The 14,165-nt window shown below is 31.3% G+C and overlaps 1 protein-coding gene across 28 annotated transcripts in view; it reads left to right on the top strand.

Moving 5' to 3' along the window:
• The window catches only part of LOC139516872 (spectrin beta chain-like), a 49,586-nt gene that overhangs the window by 13,867 nt on the left and 21,554 nt on the right, over positions 1 to 14,165 (top strand). For all 28 annotated transcript variants that reach the window (XM_071307292.1, XM_071307288.1, XM_071307279.1 and 25 more), the window contains exons 6-24: positions 168 to 283; positions 1,069 to 1,181; positions 2,256 to 2,443; positions 4,675 to 4,857; positions 5,237 to 5,494; positions 6,172 to 6,476; positions 6,859 to 7,103; positions 7,338 to 7,538; positions 7,896 to 8,012; positions 8,287 to 8,364; positions 8,647 to 8,811; positions 9,453 to 9,655; positions 10,069 to 10,165; positions 10,764 to 10,892; positions 11,215 to 11,331; positions 11,520 to 11,795; positions 12,041 to 12,130; positions 12,473 to 12,550; positions 13,597 to 13,769. In XM_071307292.1, coding sequence (XP_071163393.1) covers positions 168 to 283; positions 1,069 to 1,181; positions 2,256 to 2,443; positions 4,675 to 4,857; positions 5,237 to 5,494; positions 6,172 to 6,476; positions 6,859 to 7,103; positions 7,338 to 7,538; positions 7,896 to 8,012; positions 8,287 to 8,364; positions 8,647 to 8,811; positions 9,453 to 9,655; positions 10,069 to 10,165; positions 10,764 to 10,892; positions 11,215 to 11,331; positions 11,520 to 11,795; positions 12,041 to 12,130; positions 12,473 to 12,550; positions 13,597 to 13,769 — 3,132 coding nt within the window. The remainder of the gene's footprint in view (positions 1 to 167; positions 284 to 1,068; positions 1,182 to 2,255; positions 2,444 to 4,674; positions 4,858 to 5,236; positions 5,495 to 6,171; positions 6,477 to 6,858; positions 7,104 to 7,337; positions 7,539 to 7,895; positions 8,013 to 8,286; positions 8,365 to 8,646; positions 8,812 to 9,452; positions 9,656 to 10,068; positions 10,166 to 10,763; positions 10,893 to 11,214; positions 11,332 to 11,519; positions 11,796 to 12,040; positions 12,131 to 12,472; positions 12,551 to 13,596; positions 13,770 to 14,165) is intronic.

The raw sequence follows: 14,165 nt of genomic DNA, 5'->3' as shown, positions 1-14,165 counted from the left end.
AAAATCAATCAATGTGTCAGGCAACAAACTATACTGATGAATGAATCTTGGTAAGCAATTAAAATGATTAAATGTAAACAAAAAGGTGAGAGGAGAAAAATATACAGAAAGTCGACTACACAATTTAAATAAATGAGTGATTAATGTAAAATTTCTTTTATTTTCAGACCTGACTTAATCCAGTATGAAAAACTACAGAAATCTAATGCCTTGTACAACCTCAATAATTCTTTTGAAGTGGCTGAGGACAAACTTGGTCTTACAAGACTTCTTGACCCAGAAGGTAATTCAAAGTACACACTAGATAATACCTTCATGACAATAAATACATCTGGCCTAAATCCAGGGTTTATAAAATTATGACAGTTTGTAGTATGAGCAGATAGTGCTGTTTGATTTGACTGCAGATAGTCAATGTTGAGAATTTCAGATAAGCTGTATCTGTTGGAAAGGATTATAATGGTTAAATTTTCACCTTGAAATCATTTATCTTCAAATCAAAAGATTAATATATGAGTTCAATGCTCAATATTTCCGCATCAGGAGATTATATATATTTTCTATTACAATAACTTGCAACAAGTTTATACACATCATACAACCTGGTGCAGAAATCTGTGTATGCTGTAAAAAGCATTTACAAGTTTTCGCATTGTAACAGGTGTTCAAAAATGTCCTTGAAATCAAGTTGGTGTATGAGTGTGTTCGTTTACTACACAATATATGTGGTTGCCATGTTAACAAGTAGCAAATAAAAATAAAAAAATGTTTGTGCAGACACGAGATTGCTACTGTTTGACTTTTAAAATTTATTGATTGATAATTGGTGATTTAATGATACTCTCAGCACACATGGCTACATCATGAAGGTCATGCTTGCCTTTAAGAAGTTTTGTTATAATCCCAGATCTAATATTGATTGATTGTTGGTTGCTTAACATCCAGTGGCAAATATTTCATGCATGTTCTGGATGACCCAGATCTAATACTTTACCATGCTAGTAGTTATATTTATAAAAAAAATAGCTAATTTAACAGAAAAAATACAAATATTTAATTTCATTTCAGATATCAATGTTGAATTTCCTGATGAAAAGTCTATTATTACTTATGTTGTCACATATTACCATTACTTCTCTAAGATGAAGGCTGAATCTGTCCAAGGAAAGAGAATAGGAAAGGTGTGTATCTACAGGAAGTGCAATACTTATTAGATTTAATCACCACTTGAGGTCTAGTTGAGATTTGCAGAATGATAAATTCAAATATAATACAGTGGAAATAAAGAGAGCCCCACCTTCCCCAAAAATAAACCAAAATTAAAAATATTGCATCATATTCATAAAAAATGTTGATGTAAATCACTAAATAAAATACTTAGTCACTGTAACACCACAGTCAAGATAAGAACTTTAATTGCAAATACCTCTGTTGTAGCAAAATCCAAGATAGTTCTATTGTCAAACGGAAATCACTTCTTAACTTAACATTTAATTAACTAATGGGAAGTGTAATATGGTTATCAATATTATGTAAAAAGGAGTCTTAACCAAAAGCATGATAAAGTTATTGATATAATATAAAAGGGGACTTAGCCAAAAGCATGATGCAGTTATAAATATAAAATTAAAAGGGAACTATACAAAAATCATAATACAGTTACAAATATCACATAAAAGGTGGAATAAACCAAAATCATAATACAGTTTCAAATATCACATAAAATGGGGACTAAACCAAAATCATAATACAGTTACAAATATCACATAAAATGGGGACTAAACCAAAATCATAATACAGTTACAAATATCACATAAAAGGTGGAATAAACCAAAATCATAATACAGTTTCAAATATCACATAAAATGGGGACTAAACCAAAAGCATAATACAGTTATCAATATTCATTAAAAGAGGACTACACCAAAACAAAACACAGTTTTCAATATTACATAAAAAAGAATAACAGGAATCAACTGATAAAAATCACAGTATAAGAGAATTAGTCAACCACCACTACCCAACTCCTAAGGAAAAATAATGAACAGCACATGATCAAGGTACTAGCCTGACTTCGTGCATGCTCACAATTTGTTGTTGAACAAGTTTTAAGTAGACTATTAATTTACCTCATTGTTTATTAATAAAAAAAACAAAATAAAAAAATAAATCATAGAATAAATTCACTTTCCTATTTACACTTCTAAATTTTTTCAGCATTAAATAAATTTTCTGAACACTTTTTTTTTTTACAGGTAATTGATAATGCACTGGATTCTGACAGATCTGTTCAAGAGTATCAAACCTTCACCTCTGATCTCCTGGACTGGATAGAACAGACCATTGTTATTCTGAATGACCGACAGTTTGCCAATTCTATGTATGGTGTTCAACAACAGTTGGCAGCATTTAATACCTACAGAACCAGAGAAAAACCAAAGAAGTAAGAATGGTGTGAAGAGATGAAACTCCATAAAGAATAAATTTATTAAAGCATAACTTTGTTTTACACATATTTATATTTAATAACAGCAGAAGTTAGTCATATAAACAAATGCTAACTATATTTTTGATTAGGTTATAATAGTATATGATTGGGAAAGCATCACATATGATTTTTAATTGTCCTCAAATATACTGTCTTTTTAGCTCACCTGGCCCGAAGGGCCAAGTGAGCTTTTCTCATCACTTGGCGTCCGTCGTCCGTCGTCCGTCGTCGTTAACTTTTACAAAAATCTTCTCCTCTGAAACTACTGGGCCAAATTTAACCAAACTTGGCCACAATCATCATTGGGGTATCTAGTTTAAAAAATGTGTTCGGTTACCCGGCCAACCAACCAAGATGGCCGCCATGGCTAAAAATAGAACATAGGGGTCAAATGCAGTTTTTGGCTTATAACTCTGAAACCGAAGCATTTAGAGCAAATCTGACATGGGGTTAAATTGTTTATTAAGTCAAGATCTATCTGCCCTAAAATTTTCAGACGAATCGGACAACCGGTTGTTGGGTTGCTGCCCCTGAATTGGCAATTTTAAGGAAATTTTGCCGTTATATGGTTATTATCTTGAATATTATTATAGATAGAGATAAACTGTAAACAGCAATAATGTTCAGCAAAGTAAGATCTACAAATAAGTCAACATGACCGAAATGGTCAGTTGACCCATATAGGAGTTATTGCCCTTTATAGTCAATTTTTAACCATTTTTCGTAAATCTTAGTAATCTTTTACAAAAATTTTCTCCTCTGAAACAACAGGGCCAAATTTATCCAAACTTGGCCACAATTATCTTTGGGGTATCTAGTTTAAAAAATGTGTCCAGGGACCCGGCCAACCAACCAAGATGGCCGCCATGGCTAAAAATAGAACATAGGGGTAAAATGCAGTTTTTGGCTTATAACTTAAAAACCAAAGCATTAAGAGCAAATCTGACTATTAGAAAATTGTTTATCAGGTCAAGATCTATCTACTCTGAAATTTTCAGATGAATCTGACAACCTGTTGTTGGGTTGCTGCCCCTGAATTGGTAATTTTAAGGAAATTTTACTGTTTTTGGTTATTATCTTGAAAATTGTTAAAGATAGAAATAAACTGTAAACAGCAATAATGTTCAGCAAAGTAAGATTTACAAATAAGTCAACATGACCGAAATGGTCAGTTGACCCATATAGGAGTTATTGTCCTTTATAGTCAATTTTTAACCATTTTTCGTAAATCTTAGTAATCTTTTACAAAAATCTTCTCCTCTGAAACTACTGGGCCAAATTAATCCAAACTTATCCACAATCATCTTTTGGGTATCTAGTTTAAAAAATGTGTCCGATGACCCGACAATCCAACCAAGATGGCCGCCATGGCTAAAAATAGAAGATAGGGGTAAAATGCAGTTTTTGGCTTATAACTCAAAAACCAAAGCCTTTAGAGCAAATCTGACAGGGGGATAAATTGTTTATCAGGTCAAGATCTATCTGCCCTGAAATTTTCAGATAAATCGGACAACCCGTTGTTGGGTTCCTGCCCCTGAATTGGTAATTTTAAGGAAATTTTGCTGTTTTTGGTTATTATCTTGAAAATTATTATAGATAGAAATAAACTGTAAACAGCAATAATGTTCAGCAAAGTAAGATTTATAAATAAGTCAACATGACCGAAATGGTCAATTGACCCCCTAAGGAGTTATTGTCCTTTATAGTCAATTTTCAACAATTTTTATAAAATTTGTAAATTTTTACTAACATTTTCCACTGAAACTACTGAGCCAACTTCATTATAGATAGAGATAATTGTAAGCTGCAAGGATGTTCAGTAAAGTAAGATGTACAAACACATCACCATCACCAAAATACAATTTTGTCATGAATCCATCTGCTTCCTTTGTTTAATAGTCACATAGACCAAGGTGAGCGACACAGGCTCTTTAGAGCCTCTAGTTTATTAGTGCATCTGGTATTTAATTTACTTTGCCTGTGTTTTCTTTAGGAAACCAAAATACCAAATAAAAGAATGTTTATACTTGTAGTAGCAACAATTGGGTCACTGATCAAATTTGGTTAGTCCAAATTTTAAAATCTGGCTTCCTTGGCTTACTAAATGGCATCAATTGACTGACATCAGTCACTTTTTGTTGACTTGTAAACAAAATTTAATGCATTTTCTCACTTTGTTCTTTTAGGTTTGATGAAAAGGGAAACTTGGAAATAATGTTGTTTACTATCCAAAGTAAAATGAGAGCAAACAATCAGAAACCTTACCTTCCCAAAGAAGGTAAACTGATCTCTGATATCAACAAAGCCTGGGACCGACTAGAAAAATCAGAACATGAAAGAGAACTGGCCTTGAGAGAAGAATTGATCAGGTAAATATTAATCTCTAGATTTAAATTACATAAGTTTTACATAAAATATGTTTCTGAGCCTTGAATTAATATAAGAATACAGAGATTTGGTATGATTGCCAATAAGACAACTGTCCACCATAGTTCTAATGAAGTGGATAGTTGTTAGTGTGGAGATTATGTTAAGGTTAAAGGAAAACTCACTGAAGGATGGTTATGGTCTGCAAATTAGAATTGTGCCTTGGATCAAATGTATCTAACAATTACTCTTATTTACCATGAGACTTATTAGTGACGCTTCTAAGATGACATATAAGAAATTGATGAAGTTTTTGCAGAATGCAATCATTTAATGAATTTTTATCTTGAAAATTTAAATGAATTTGATTATATTTTTTAGACAAGAGAAATTGGAACAGTTGGCTGCCAGATTTGACAGAAAAGCTGGTATGCGTGAAACATGGCTTAGTGAAAATCAACGTCTGGTGTCACAAGATAACTTTGGCTTTGATTTGGCTGCTGTAGAGGCTGCGACAAAGAAACATGAGGCTATAGAGACCGACATTTATGCGTATGAAGAACGGGTTCAAGCAGTTGTGTCTGTGGCTAGTGACTTACAACAAGAAACCTACCATGATATTGACAGAATCAATTCAAGGTATATAACATGATGATAAATAGATATAGGAAGATGTGGTATGAGTGCCAGTTAGACAACTCTCCATCCAAGTCATAATTTATAAAATTAGTCCCTAATTTAAAGTATGATCTTCAACACACAGGAATTGCTCACACCGACAGCAAGCTATAAAGAGTAAAAAAAATGACTTGTGTAAAAATTCAAATAGGAAAACCAACAGTCTAATCTAGATAAAGAAAGGAGAAACACTTATGAACCACATCAACAAACGACAATTACTGAACATCAGATTCTTGACTTAGGACAGGAGCAAATAAATGCAGCGGGTTTAAACGTTTTAATAGGTACCAACCTTCTCCCTTATCTAAAATAGTAGTATAACATCACAACATGGAAAGATACTACACTATGAAATATCAATTGAAATGGCCTAAGTCAACAGGTGCCATGTACAGTATTCCAACTGACACAATTACATTGTGCTGTTCCTCAAATGTCAAGTATATGAAAATTCAAATTATATTACTCAAATGCATTTTGCTGAACCATTACAATTTTTTCTTTTGTGTAAGAGGCATTGGAAGAGCAGAACCATTGTGATTGGAATTAAGCTACAATAGAGAGTTTATAGCTTTGGTGTATAAATTGACTAGAATCTATTGTTTTATGACCATTATTTTGAATTGCTTTTTCAGAAAGGACAATGTACTGAAATTATGGAACTACTTGATAGAACTTCTCAAAGCCAGACGTCTCCGTCTGGAACTTTCGCTTGGCATACAGAGAATCTTCCAAGAAATGTTATATATTTTGGACTGGATGGAAGAAATTAAGGCAAGGTTGTTATCTGAGGACTATGGTAAACATTTGATGGGTGTGGATGATCTGTTACAAAAACACAGTTTGATTGAAGCAGACATTCATGTTCTAGGAGAAAGAGTTAAAACAGTCAACACACAAGCTGACAGATTTGTTGATGGGGACTTCTCAGATGTTGGAGGTAAAAACTTTATTAGGTGTAGCTTAAATATGGAAATCCCTTTGTTTAATCCAAGTTGAATAAAAAATGAACATTCAATTTAGAAGCTTAAACTGAATACATTTCACAAGTTAAGGAGTAAGAGGAAAGAATTTAGGATAAAGCTCCTTATCATACCAGCATGATCTGAAAATAAAAGAAATGTTTCAGTATTCTACACATTTGATGATTGTTACAAATGAATATAGCTAAAAAGATTAGAGAGGTAATTTCAATGCTAGGTTCATACAGAAAGACAATGAGCTGTTGAATTTAGTCACATATATCACTATTTGCCTTATTCTACTATTCCATGAAAAATTGTTTAGACTGACATATGAAATTTAAAAATATCTTTTTATAGGCTATCGTCCCTGTGAACAAGAAGTAATTAAGGAACGTATGAACACCTTAGACACTGCATATGATGAACTGATAGCCTTAGCTGCTGAACGTAGAGCTCGCCTGGAGGAATCAAGAAGATTATGGCAATTTTATTGGGATATGGAAGATGAAGAGGGATGGATCAGAGAAAAAGAACATCTCATGTCATCACCTGATCTGGGTCATGACCTCACCAGTGTTCATCTTCTTCTCAATAAACATAAGGTATAGTCAAGCTTTTTGAATCAGAATGGAAAAATTATATAAGAGAAGAGAAAAATGGACACAATTTATTCAGACAAAACTTAAGTGATGTTTTCTTTTGAATTTGTTTTCAGTTTAAAATAATGATTGTAAAACAATTACTATAATTAAAATTTGAGAGTTAAGATGGAAATTTGTTTTTTACAGGTACACAAGTATTTCCAGAAATTTTTAAATTTTGTTGTTTGATTTCAGGCCCTGGAAGATGAGATGACTGCCAGACATACCCACTTGGAATCTGTCTTACAAATTGGCAATGATCTCATCAACGCAGGAAATTTCGGAGCTGATAAGGTACAGCAGCGTATTGATGAGATCAACCAACAGTGGGATAGTCTGATGGATCTAGCTGCATTCCGTAAGAAGAGGCTTCATGAGGCTGTCGACTTCTACCAGGTAGGAATCAAGATGATAGATTTTAAGAAATTTGCATGTTCAATTACAGAAAAAATACAAAAATTTACAACTATTTTTTCTGACTATTTATTGATTGAAATCTTATGTGGAATGAATAAGTCTTGTTCACAGATGAGTTTGATAAGGTCATGAGTAGTGTTATTCATAAAAGAAATAAACAAAGAAATAATTAAGCTTTGATCTGCAATACATCATTGAGATCCCATGGTAGTAATCCTTTCATTTTCACGAAAAATTAAGGTTCAGGGGTTGTATTACATTATCTCAATAACATACCTCCCACCAAATCATTTGATACTTGTTTCATCATTCAATTTCTGGATTCTTGTTTTGTAGTTCTTTGCTGATGCAGATGATGTTGATGCCTGGATGATGGATACACTAAGATTAGTATCCAGTGAAGATGTTGGCAAGGATGAAGCCAGTGTTCAGTCATTACTGAAGAAACATAAGGTTTGCTTTTACTAAATGATTTAATAAAAGTAACATATACATTTGTAAAAGATTGAGAACAGTACATTCTAACCATGTTAAATAGAATAGAACTTTTCAGTTGCTTATCTAAAATGAAATATAAAAATGATTAATACCTTTGTGTCCTAAAATCCATTTAAAGAATCTTTCTTGTCTGGAAAATAGGAGTCATCTTTATAAATGAAAAATTGTATTCATGGTTATATATAGCATTCATATCATATGAATTCTAAGATAATATGTTTACTTTTAGGAAGTGACAGATGAGCTTAAGAATTATGAATCTACAATACAAGCCTTACACGAACAGGCAGCAAGTCTTGGTGAAGAGGTAGGTTTTATAACTGAGTTATGAGTTGTCATCATTTCCCATGTCTTAAAATGTTTAATGATTTTATTGGACAGATTTCTTACAAAATAAATACTTTTTAAAATTGAAAGCCACTTTCTTCTTATTGATATTAGAAAGCTTTAAAAGGAGTTTTAAAAAACTGACCAAAATAAATCGTTTGTAGATATCCATTTTGGATTTTTTTTCATGTAACTTCCATTGTTTATTGTATCTTAATATATTTGCCTTGTGACTACATGCTAAAATACTAACTTCTTGTAGGACTTGGAGAATCCTGAAGTACCAGCTAGATTAAGCCAGGTTGACAAACGATACCAAGAACTACTAGAACTGGCCAAACTACGTAAACAGAGACTACTAGATGCTTTGTCCTTGTACAAACTCTTCAATGAATCTGATGGTGTGGAAACATGGATAGATGAAAAGGTTTGATATGATTTGATCTATATTATTATATATTTTGATTTGGAACTGTTTAGTTAGGCTATAAACTTTTAACAGTTGAGTATAACTTTCATAAAATTCCATTAATACTGTTGATTCATTAATATTTATTGGTTATCAATTTTCTTGAATTTCCTGGGTATAGAAGAACCCAGATTTTAATGTTCAATGTATTACAATTCTTCTAAAGGAATGTATGCAAACTTTGCCAAAACCACGAAATTAAATATCGACGAATATGCAAGTTTTCCTCAAACCACGAAGATTGGTACACAGAAAGTTTAATGAATCCACAGTACATCAAAATGTTTACAAAGTATGTTGACAACATCAGTAATGTTTCCAATGTTTTGTGTAAACTTAATTCCTTATTACATAAGTGTCTAAAATACAGTAAACGATACAGTAAACAGTGGAGAAGATGGAACTAAGTTGAAAAACTTGTGTCTAATCCATTTGTTTTGAACAATAAAATATGTTTAAACTAGTAAACAGTAAAAGATATAGTGAAAAATAAAAACATAAAAATAGTTGTTAAATTTGTTAAAATCAGACTTGTTACCAATTTGAATAAGTTAAGTAAATAGTTAAGTATATTAATTGAATATTTATTTTTTTTCCAGGAGAAATTCTTGACCACTATAATTGTTACAGATGACATTGAGGAGCTGGCAATAATGAAGCATCGCTTTGATAGTTTCGAACATGAGATGAATGCTAATGCATCAAAGGTTGCCGTAGTTAACCAGCTCGCTCGTCAACTTCTCCAAGTGGAACATCCAAACGCTGCTGAGGTTATTGAGAAACAGAATGAGCTTAATGACAGGTTGGTTTATATATAGTTAAATGAGATATATTTTCAGAGTTATGCAAATTAGAAATTCTTAGATGAATTTTATAGGGCAGATAATTTGAAAAAAGATAATTACACTATATATCATAAAAAGTAATTAGTGTTTAAGTAACTTGAAAATTTGTAATTCTAAAAAAGATGCCCTGAGACAAAACATACTTATTGTGAAATTGTTGGAATGCTTCAGATTTCTTAAATGGAAAATGTCTTTAATTTTGTAGCATATTAATGCATTGTTATTTCTAAATGATAAGGTATAGAAAGAGAGACCATCTTTTTCTAGTGGTTATATTATGTTGTTATTTTTCATCATGAAATATTTGATCTTATGTGAATTACAATAGTAATACCAATCAACAATGACTAAATTATGTATTTGTTAACAGTTGGAATGAGTTGAGAGATCTTGTTGACCAGAAACGTGAAGACATCAACTTAGCCCATGGTCTACAGAACTTCCACATTGAATGTAATGAAACTATTGTAAGTATAACGTTTTTCAATCATTGATTTTGGTATAATTCTTATTTTCTTCAGAACTGATTTTGAACTGATCAATTTTGTTTAATTTTGACTGTCTTAGTTGTTTTCTTTTAATTGCTAAAGTTAATTCAGTATTGTGAAATTAATCTTAATCAATTCATACTGTTAGTTCTAGACAAGATATTAAATTCTCTTTGAAGTAGAATTTTATCTTTTATTCACAAATCATTACTTTATTTGTCTGATGTAGTATTCTTTATCTACTTATCTACTAAAAAATTGTTACCTCAATCACAGAATGAATGAAAAATAAGCCTAGTAAAACTTCAGGTTTTGTTTACCTTTTTGATTTGTTGTTGTATTATATTTGATTGGCATATGTGTAAACAATTCTATGTATCTGTACTTGAGATTTGTCTGATGTTTTAATTAAATGATCTTCACAAAGTGTGATCTTTATGTTTCAAACAAGATACATATATACAAATTATCTTGTACCTGTGATGTTTGAAATAACATTGGAACTTAGGTCAACAGATGTACTGTGTTTTGGTACAAATTTACAAATGTTACTTATTAATGTGATTGTCCTTTGTAGAGCTGGATCCATGAAAAATCTAAGGTTATTGAATCTACTGATGAACTTGGAAATGATTTGTCTGGTGTCATGACATTACAGAGACGTCTCAGTGGCATGGAGAGAGATTTAGCAGCCATTCAGGCTAAGGTATAGTTACTGACTTTGATACACATTAAAATAGCATGATTTTTAAGTAGGTAAATACTTGCTTCTAAATATAAAAGATAAGGACAACAAAAGGAAATCCAGCAAAAGTCATAGGATTTTGTTGTTATTGAAATTAAAGCAATGCTTTACAACATTTCTTCAACATTAGGACAGTTTTATGTAAACATATATGTAACCAATGGGTGTCACTTTAAAAATATGGTAACCATATAGGAATTTCTCTTTGCCCTTGGAGAACATGTTTAAAAATGCATTCTATTTGGAATAACATTTTAAAACCTTTTATTATTACCTTTAACAGCTTGAGTCCCTTCAGAATGAGGCTGATAAGTTACAGGATGAGAAACCAGAGGAAGCTCAAGCCATCAGAGAAAAGATTTCTGAAATCAACAATGTCTGGATGGACCTCAAGGAAATGGTAAGTACTATCTTCTTCCTTTCTTTGTTCTGTCTTTATTAAGAAGTATTTTTTAAAAGTTCAAATTTCGTTCAAAAAAAGAAAAAAAAAATTCAAATATTCTGGATGCTTTAAAGTTTCTAACAATTTGTATTTGTCATAACAAGTATATAATCAATCACTAATAATAATTACTTTGCATTTTCCAGTTGAAAGAACGTGATGAGAAACTTGGAGAGGCTGGTGAATTACAGCGTTTTTTGGGTAACTTGGACCACTTCCAACAATGGTTGTCGCGTACACAGACAACTGTGGCCTCTGAAGACATTCCTAACAGTTTATCTGACGCTGAAAAATTACTGAACCAACATCAACAGTTGAAAGACGAAATTGATGCTTACTCTCCAGAACACGCCAAAATGAAAGAATTTGGTGACAAAATCACTGAGGGACAAGAAGATCCACAATATATGTTCCTCAGACAGGTTCAAATTTTATTATTATTTGATAAAATTTAAGGAATCTTTGTTATTTGCAAACAATGAATATTAATATGAAAATTTTTTTAGTTAAATTTTAAGTTTCATATCAAAATGACAAGATTAGTTTACTTTGAAACAGGATTTCATCAAAATGGGAATTTTGTATTGTTAATAGTAATGGAAAACTGAAACAGCTAGAAATACTAATACTCAAATGATTGAAGTTTGAATGTTTATATTGTTTGTAGAGAATACAAGCCCTTGACAATGGATGGGAAGAACTTCTACAGATGTGGGAAAATAGACAAAATCTTCTGTCACAAAGTCTTAACTTACAGGTAATTATCAGTGTTACATTTTCAATTTATATAAACGATGTTAATGTTTTGTTGTTTATTTAGACTTGAGACAGTTCCTCGTGTCGTATGCTTTTTAAGACAATGAAAAATTGTTCTTTACGGTACCCCATGTCATTGCAAGATTGTAGTTTATGAGAAACTTTCACTTAAAGGTAAAGACGATCTCAAAAATAAAAAAAATAAAACCAATCTAATCAGATCCTAATACATGAATATTAACCAATTTCTTGTAATTTGTTTATTAGATCATTATAGATCTTCACAAGTTATCATTTACTGACGTATATGCACCAACTTATATGTTGTGAATTTATTTTCTAGATGTACTTACGTGATGCCAAACAAGCTGAAGTCTTACTGAACCAACAAGAAAATTTCTTATCAAAAGAAGAAGTTCCTGTAAGTAGATCTCCTTCAGTAATGCATGGATTTGATACCCCTTGTCTCATCATATATCATTGAAGAGAAATTTGTTGTCTACAAATGTTAATTTAATATGAAAACTGATCTAATTTAATCTTAGAATATAATCAGTATTATCCTACACAATTTTATATTTCATAGGAGAAATGGACTAGGTTTCAGCTGAAGTATTAGACAAATTATATGTATTGAAATATTAGAAAAGTTTTATTTGATCAATATTGTTTTCATCAGGTAAAAGTTTCAGACTTAAATTAAAGATTTAATATTTTTTACATTCTGTGATAAATTCATTCATTATATGTTTCATGATCATTACATGTGAAGTAAATGTCTCTCATGTTCATTTCTCATAGACAACACTTGGATTGTTTGATCATCAGGTAATGAAGGTGTTGTCATCATATACATGTGTCTACATTTCTGTTGTTATTTTTGCCATATTCCCCTGTTAGAATTTAAGTATGAATAGTTACATGTACTGTAACATCTAAAGTGAATTGAGGGACTTCAGAATACATTAGAAAATGTAATTGTTTCAGAAATTATGTAGTTTGGAAATCCCCAATTTTATTAATTATTGGTGAAGGTTTTAAACTTTCCATCATCCTGTCAATAAGTGCCTTCATTTTTACCAACTCCCGGTTGCAAAGTTCAGAGGACTGGAATTTGGTTTCATGATTCAAAATTTTAAAACTTTTTAATAGCTATTACTAGAATTGAGTACATGTGTAAGCACATTTTAAGAATTGCAAGTTAGAGAAAAGAAATACTCAGGATATTAGATAAGAGTATTAATCCATAAATGAAATCAGCTTGAAATTATATTGAAAAATACTTTTCAGAGTGAGTAGTACATGCAACAGCTAATTTTAGGAAGCAAAAAAAATAAGTTTAATTTCAATAATTGACAGCATAATTAAATTTTATGGCTATCTAAGTTTTAAAAATCTATTAGGTAATTTACAATCGGTATGTACAAAGGCAGTTACATAACTTATGTATTGTCAATGTTTTAACAGAATACACTTGAAGCAGCAGAAAACCTGATCAAACAACATGAAGCTTTCATCACTACAACTGATGCTAACGATGAGAAGATTAATGCAGTACTACAGTTTGCTAATCGTCTCATTGAAGACAATCACTATGCTGCTGACAAAATACACAAAAAAGCTGAAAACATCAATGAAAGGTGAGTTACAATGGGATTTTTGCCATATTTTGACTAAAATTCTGGCAATATTTGTGATATTTTAGATACTGTGGATTCATTTTTATTCATGGGATATCAATTTTCGTGGTAAATGGTGAACCAGGAATTCAAATGTTCAACGAAATGCAAGTGTTTTATTGGCTTGTATGCAGAATTTGACCAATCCACGAAATACGATATTCATGAAAAAGCAATTGTTACTGTATCACGAAAATTGATACCCACGAAAATAAATGAATCCACAGTATATTACAGTTTAAATTATGCACTTCTTCAATGATTCTTTTTCTCTTGTGTAAATCACCAAAACTTCATTTTTGTAGTCAAAAAGAGCCTTTCTTGCACCTTCTCTTTTAGTGCTTACATGTTTTAAAA

This window comes from Mytilus edulis, chromosome 3 (genome assembly GCF_963676685.1).
Source record: "Mytilus edulis chromosome 3, xbMytEdul2.2, whole genome shotgun sequence".
In the NCBI taxonomy this organism is placed as follows: Eukaryota; Metazoa; Mollusca; class Bivalvia; order Mytilida; family Mytilidae; genus Mytilus; species Mytilus edulis.
This window is presented reverse-complemented; position numbering and strand designations above follow the sequence as displayed.